General features: G+C 34.7%; 1 protein-coding gene across 1 annotated transcript in view; it reads right to left on the reverse strand.

Annotated features, from left to right (window-relative positions):
* Window positions 1-6: 6 nt before the first annotated feature.
* Window positions 7-7,901, reverse strand: part of LOC103777993 (sodium channel protein type 3 subunit alpha) — a gene marked incomplete at its 3' end in the record, with an annotated part of 55,983 nt that continues 48,088 nt past the window's right edge. Inside the window, exons 22-26 of the mRNA XM_008945559.1 lie at window positions 4,858-4,911; window positions 3,442-3,579; window positions 2,589-2,693; window positions 920-1,190; window positions 7-41 (exon numbers count right to left, since the gene is read on the reverse strand). Of these exons, the coding sequence (XP_008943807.1) occupies window positions 7-41; window positions 920-1,190; window positions 2,589-2,693; window positions 3,442-3,579; window positions 4,858-4,911 (603 nt within the window). The remainder of the gene's footprint in view (window positions 42-919; window positions 1,191-2,588; window positions 2,694-3,441; window positions 3,580-4,857; window positions 4,912-7,901) is intronic.

A 7,901-nucleotide genomic window follows, 5' to 3' on the forward strand; every position in this document is an offset into this window, starting at 1 on the left:
GGACACAAAATATTTCTCTATCATCTCTGCTAAGAACATTCCTGTTGAGAAAAAAGTGAATATTTAAAAAAGAATTTAAAATTTATTAATTCATTACCTACAAAAATAATTTATTGCTGTCTCCAAAACCATCAGTATAGGAAGTCTTTGTTATAGCAAAATATCATACAAGTTATTACATGTTATTGAAAGCCATTTTCCAGGTGAAAGCACGTTCCTTATGTTGAAATGCCATCTAGAAGAAAGGTAATAAGTAAAAGAAACAAAATTGCTGTAGCTAGTGTCTGTCTAAGCTTTCAGTTATTCTTAAAGCAGGCTGGAACGATAAGTCTGTCTTAGTTAAAATTAGTTCTTGAAGTTGAGCCTATTACCACTGTCTTTTACAAAGGACTATATTGGCCTCATTTCTTCAAATAAGTGATTTTTTTAAAATTTTTTTTTTAACCTACACTTCATCAGCACAGACTCCCTCAGATGTTTCTTTCTTTAATAATTAAGTTTTGTCACACAACTCATTTGCACCTTGGAGAGTCATTTAGCTGACAGAAATCTAAATATGCACCAAGACCTTAGTTAGGAAAAACAATTTAAAATCTCCTCTCCTTCACATACTTAGCATTTTTAGTACTTAAATCAAATTTATGGTTAGTTCACATATGCCACTAAACATTCCTCTTTATATTTATGCATGTTAATCTGATGTGCCAAATAGTTCCTTTGTGTATTTTGATGTGGAAGATGACAGCTAATCTAATAGAGGAGATAAAAGTCTTATATGCAACATTTCATATATTGTGTGCTATAAAGTATGAAGCTCTGAATCAACATGGAAGTAATATAGGAAACAGAAAATTTCACATTCAGTATCATAACATTCTTGAAACAGATGTTCCCTTTTCCTTCCACTGGTTGCTCTTACCTACTATGGAGAGAATCACAACCACAAAATCAAAAATATTCCAGCCTATAGTGAAGTAGTAATGACGAAGTGAAATCAATTTCAGGACGCATTCTCCAGTGAAAAGGATAATGAACACCAGGTTAATCCGGGATAAAATTGTTTCCATTTCTTTACTCTGGTCATCTGTTTCTACCATCATTGTGACCATGTTAAGGCAGATGAGTATCATGATGCTGATGTCAAAGACTTGTTTGGTTACAAAATCAAAGACCATGCCTTGGAATTTGTTCTGCAAAACCAAAGATGGAATATAGTTTATACTCTCAAACTATTGTCATTACAAGTGCCAAAGGGGAAACCAAATCTATGCAATATTTAGAAGTGCAGGGCAAGACCCATTCACAATACATCTGTTAACATACACCAAACGCATGCTGGTTTGTGTCTCCTCCTGTTAGAGCAGATCAAGAAGTGTACCACTGTTGGCTGAAGGGATGGGAAGGGGAACAGTGCAATAACAGTAGTAATAACATTGTCAATTGATATTTTTGGTGTGAAAAAGGTGATATAACTTGATACCCATCAAAAGTACCAGACAAACAGAAACTCATTTTCTTATATGGTTTTAGAAAACTCCCCCCACAAGAGATGTCTTTCTCCTCCTTTAAACTAATTGCGGTTGTTGAGATTCTTGGATGCTGAAGTTACATCTTAAACACGCCATGACTACAATGTCCTAATTTTTTGTTAGTACTTAGCCAAATGTTTATTGCCATATGTCTCTCCTTAGAAAGACTATTTTTAACCACTCAGTGCATAAGGTGCAACAAGTATTTTATTTTTTCCAAACACCGTAGGAGTTCAGTAAATCAGAGTGACTTCTTATCTTAGAGATTAATTTAACCTAGTTTATACTTTACTCCCTATGACATTCTTTTATTCTTTAAGATGATCTGCATCTATCTTTCTTTTTCGCATTAGGTGACCACAGCCCCTTCTGTTTTCAGTTACAAGGGCCAGTGTGTTCCCATTTTCCACAAACTGTCTGGGAGTAGGAAAACACAGAAAATTAAGTGTAGCCAATATGCACAGCTTTGTAAGGGAAGGCCTGGCAAAATCACGGCTCCGGCCTGTCACTTAGGCTGAGCAGAGCAGGGCTCTGGGGGAGTGACTCAGCTGGGATAGAGGGGGCGAGGCATGCTGGGTGTTTGCACCGTGGTGCTTGCTGCTTGGTTAAAATGGGTTTGTTGTGCCTGAAAAGTTTGTAAACTAATGGTCGACTAATGGCATAAAAAGGCTGGGTTTTTTGTAAATAAAGTTCCTCCTTTGCACCTGCCTGGGGACTCCGTGCCGCTCTGTGCGCCCGTACCGACACAATTAAGTTTATCCATAGAACCAATAAATGATCCAGTCAGCTGTACTTTTCTAGGACTTAGTAGGGGAATTATACGATTTATCACATTAACCTTATTAAATCCTGCATTTCATACTTCAGAGCGTGTATTTTTAAATGAAACATGAATAATCTATTCTACTGAATTAAAAAAAAAAGGGGGACAAATTCTACCTTTACAAGAAAATAAATGGAAAAACTCTTTTCTTTCCAGACATATAAACTTCCCTCATTGACTAAAATAAAATTCCCAAATGAGTATTACTAGAGTCATTATAAACAAATCACTCTTACCACTGGCCTTGGTATAGGTTTCTGTGGCTTTTTGGATCCTAGTTTTTTCATTGCATTGTAATATTTCTTCTGTTCTTCTGTCATAAATATATCTTGACCCCCAAAGTAAAGAAATAATACAAAAACTAATTACTATCATGTCCACACATACAACATTTAACTACAGTATGTCTCTCTGTAATATAATACTACATTTATATTTGATTTTTACAACAAAAGGAGTGGCCTTTTTTTTTGTATTTATAATGTGGATGCTTATACACATTCCTAACACACAAAAAAGCCCTTACTGGTGCCATGTCAGACTGATAGTTAAGTTTTTCCAGTGTCTTCATGCTCACTTTGACTGACATGACTAAAACGGTTCTTACTGCACTGATGCTGTTAAATGACTTGCAAACTGGGATATGTTTAGTGCACAGGCGCCTGACTGGTACTATACAATTCCTAAATTCTAGATAGACTTTTAGGATTACAGACAGATCTACAGGGGGGTAACTTTGAGACACAAATTTTATGGAAGGAGAGTATTTGAGTGTAATCTGAAGGTTTTAATGACAGCAAAAAACATCACTGTTGCTATAAATTTAAGAGGAGCAATCCAAATCATGCCATAGGAAATTATTAATTAAGACACTACTGGAACCTTAACAGACTTAAATTAACCTTCATTTGCAGATGCAAATGCTGCCAGTCAGGTGTGCAAATGACTTGCTGAGTTATATTTAAAAAAGAGACATTTTTATTCAAAAACTTGAAATATCTTTTGATTTTTATAAGTTCTATGTAAATAAATTATTAAATCATTACAGGTAATGATTTATAGCTCTATGGTAATATTTTAAATACTTATCTTCTTTTTTTGCTGGTTGAAGTTGTCTATAATGACACCAATGAACAGGTTCAAGGTAAAGAATGATCCAAATATGATAAAGATGACAAAATAGAGGTACATATATAAGTTGTCCTCATACTTAGGTTGGTCTTCTACCTACAAATAGTGTAAATTTTATTACTCATAAGAAAACTAGATGTAAGAAACAAGGTGTATGATTTAGGAATAGGTATATACTATCTCAGAAAAGCTGTAAACTGCACTCAGCTATTAAAAAGACCCAACACGTCCATTCCAATCAATATTCAGAGAACTGGAACCTTGCAAAGTGTTATTCATATGGAATTTTAAAGTAAATGTGCACAGAGGTGTATTTATGTATGTACATATAGACAAAGTTCCTCATACAAAACAGAGAAGCAATGTGGGACTGAGAGCAGTCATTACTACTTAAAATTTTAACATCTCAAATGTAAATATTTTATATTATGCTCAGAATATTTTCTTGCAACAGAATCAGTAAATTTTACTATTGCCTAAATCTCCCTGGAACTCTTTTGGTCTTACATGAGTGTTCTTACATCGATCTAAGAACAGACGCTTTCAATAAATTTCTAGTGAGTATATATTTTGTGAAATCCATTAAATTGAGAAAAATTTGTGTGGAGGGTTTTGTTATTGTCTTGATTCTTTCAGATTCCACACATCAATCCCTGCATCTCTACTGCTCAATCCCTGCATCTCTACTGCTCAATGTGCTAGAGTTTAGAAATGCTGAAGTTAATGAAATTATATACTAGTCTAGGAGACTAATATCACTGTGTGATGATGACTATCACTAATGTGACTATAACCTAGGTTCTATAGAACTAGTTCAGGCATCTGTGTTGCACATTTTTTTTGTACAAGGTAAACAGTTTTAGTTTTGCAGCCAAGATAAAATTCTAATCCCTAGAAAACATAACAGGTGACCTTCAACCTTAAAATCTAATTGCACTTAAATATCTGGTCCACGTAAGTGCTCAGCCCAAAGAAACAATGAAATGCAGTTACAAATTATAAAACAAGATTAATATATCAAATATATAATAATTACATTATGTAATCTTAAATTAATCCATACTCATGATTAGCAAAGTAAACAATGAAAACAACCTGTTTAGTTTTTTTCATTAACTGAGCTTTTAAAAAAAAAAGTCCAGTTAAGTTAATTTAACTTATTTGGCTAAACAAAAGGAAATGGGATTCATACTTCCCACAACAAATTCTAAGATTCATGTAGTTATGTAAAAGTTCCTTTTTAGATTAAATTAATCTGGAATAAGTATGTATTGGTGCTGATTTTGATTCTTATTTTTACTGCATATGTAGCTGTTAAAATTCTATTCTACCAGAACATAACCAACAGTTGATCATTGCAAGTCTTACACTTACATCTCGTGAATCAACAGCAGCATACATAATATCCATCCATCCTTTGAAAGTAGCCTAGAAATAAAATACTATTGTTTATCTTCCCGGATAAAAATTCGTACCGTGGAAAAATAAAAAAAAAAAAACAAACCTAGATCACAGCATTTGGACCTTAACTTTTAATAAAATAATATCTAAATTTCTGACCACATTTAATAACAGGCATAAGAAAATCTTTTTCATAGTGATACTAGTGGGTTATTTTGAAATTATTTTTTAGGTATCAAAAAAATATTAAAAATCAGTCTCTGAAGGTCTCAGCAAGGGCACAGTGTGGTTGGAGCTGCAGATGCTTACTTTGCAGAATCAGAATGGTAGACTTAGAAAGACATTAATGTTTGAGATGTTCAGGTAGAATCTGCTAGAATCACATGTGGTAGCAGATTTTATCACATTTACAGCATGAATTGATGGTGTCAGCGATACAACTTCTGGACAGATACCATCATGCACCTGAATGTTATTGCTACGGCTAAACTCCTATGGTGTTTTTAGAAATGTTTCAATCCCATGTAATTAAAAGGAATGGACTCTGTTCAGAATCAAAATATATGTTAGTTCTTGAGGGATAAGATATGCAGAAGAGCAAAAAGTGAACTGTGAAAGAGATGTGATTAACTTCTATAAAACTTTGGGCTGAGTTCCTATAGAGATTTTGTCTAGGTAGAAACAAGAGTAAAAAAAGGTCTGCCATCATTGCTCTAAGGAAGTGACTTTCATGGACACAGAATGTCCACTTTCTAAGGAACACCAAAGGGTTGGTGTGACATGGTAGTTGAAGGTGTGAGTGCCTGCTCATAAGCCAGGTTTCCCAGGCTAATTCACAATAAAGAAAAAAAAGAGCTAAAAATCCTGCAAAATTAACAGATAAAGAGCACCTCCCCTGAGGAGATTCAGGAGAGGAACCATCCCAAGGATTATTTAGGCAGCTGTGCTCACCAGGAGTAGCTCTGGTACTTTGGAACAGCAGTTAGTTTTCAAAAAAATCTTGAAATCTTGAACACTGGTAGTGTTCATGTCCTCCTGAATCTTGCAGGGCATTACAGATTTACTAAGAAGGTACACTTGGAGCCAGGCTTCATAGATCTTTCTGACTCAGTTGACTATTGACAGCCATTTGATGCACTTTGCATAGCAATATTAGAAGAGGAGCAGAGTTTGATAACAGATACTGATAAATACAGAAGAAGAGTGGAGGGAGAATGTTAACAGAGACAGTCAGCTGAAGAGGTGACATGATACATGTTCAAGGATCCCTTTATCTCTGCAGGAAAAGTTAAGGGTGGAAGGGAGTATTTGAAGAGGAAAATAATGACAAATCAGAATAAAAAGAAATAAGACGAACAAAAGGTCCACAGTAGTGATGTAGTAATTAAAGACCAACACTGTCTGGATGGGTTACGTGGATGACATTCAGACACAGTTTCAAGAGAATAGTTGTCCTTATATATCTTCAGAGGCAAGTATTGGTAATAAGATGGTTCACTTTAATCTCTAGTACAAGTGCAGCAATGAGATCTGGAGTCAAAGAATTAGAGTCATCATTCAGTACTACTATTCAGCACTTCAAAGCCACCATTGTCTTTAGGAGCAAAACATTTTAAGCCAGGTAGTTAATCTGGAAATTAAGATCAGCTAGGGACACTGGCCTGCTCTGGGATAGCAGGCACAAGCATGTTGCTCATAGATAACATGGTGATATCAGAGCAATAGCAATCCCATGACATTTCCAACATCTTTTCATACAGTGAAGCTGTATGACAAGTTACAAACAAGTGATTTTACAGAGCTCAATCATCTAAACATAATTGCTTGCTTGCTTGTGTTTGTGTCAAATACTAGCTACCAGAAGCTCCATTCTTAAGCCAAGGAGCCTTTAAAGAGCTAACGTTTTTATTTCTCAGGCATAAATAAAAAATATCCTCATGACCTAGAATAAAAGACATTCCTGTACCATGATGCATAGGAAAAGGACTTGAAGGGAAAATACAATTTACAAACTTTATGTAGCAGTAATTAATAGAATGAATATGCCATGAAATAAAATAACATCTAATACTTCACAAGGATAATACTATAACTGTTTGACAAGCATTAATAGAATACAGTAGTTATAAATCATGAGTATTTTTTGTGATAAAAGTATTGTACATTTTCCTATTTTACCCACAGTTTAATATCTTTGTAGTTTCATATACTTCTTAATGAAATAAATTAATTTTAGTAGCAAGTGCTGTTTATCTGCAAACATCAAGAGAAAGTGTTATATGATTAATCAGAGCTAATACTCAATTAGGATCTATCTATCAGTAACTATCCATATTCTTCCCATGTGCAGTTCCTACTTCTCTCAGAGGATTTCAGACCTCTTACACAAGAATTATGATAATAGAGAAAGAAATAGCTACATGAAACATGGAGTGTCCCAGTCTTGGATCTTGCAATATTTGATTTTTTTCCTTATACCCACTTCTATGTCTGAAAAATGAAGCTCCTATTAAAGACTTCTCTGCACTGGAGACACCAGGTTGATACACTTTTATTTTTACCATCTAACTTACAAACTGGTTCCTTAGATGAGTACAGACGTGAGGAAAAATCCACTCTACCTTGACCAGGCTGTTGACAAAAGAAAAAACATTTCACAGTGCCCAAAATGCCTAGATTAATGTATTTTGACTGTGAAAGAATGTTGCTGTGGATGTGTAATGATACCTTGGAACAGACTGCATAGGAGGTATTGATGGGAGTTGTTCACTCAGACCAGACAGCGAGTTAGGTTGTCTGCCTTCTTTTAAGCTGCTATCTGCCTTCCTGTCTTACAAAGCAGATGATCTCATAAAGGAATGGAGAGACCTTTTTAATAATTAAGAGAGATCTCTGAGCCTTGTCCACCATGGCAAGACTCCTGAATTTTATATGTCCACCTATAAAAAGATTCTTATACCTTTTTGACTTCTTTTCACATTATTACCACCATCAGAAGACTATATTACCTACATATG

Source organism: Merops nubicus, unplaced genomic scaffold (genome assembly GCF_000691845.1).
Source record: "Merops nubicus isolate BGI_N331 unplaced genomic scaffold, ASM69184v1 scaffold8048, whole genome shotgun sequence".
In the NCBI taxonomy this organism is placed as follows: Eukaryota; Metazoa; Chordata; class Aves; order Coraciiformes; family Meropidae; genus Merops; species Merops nubicus.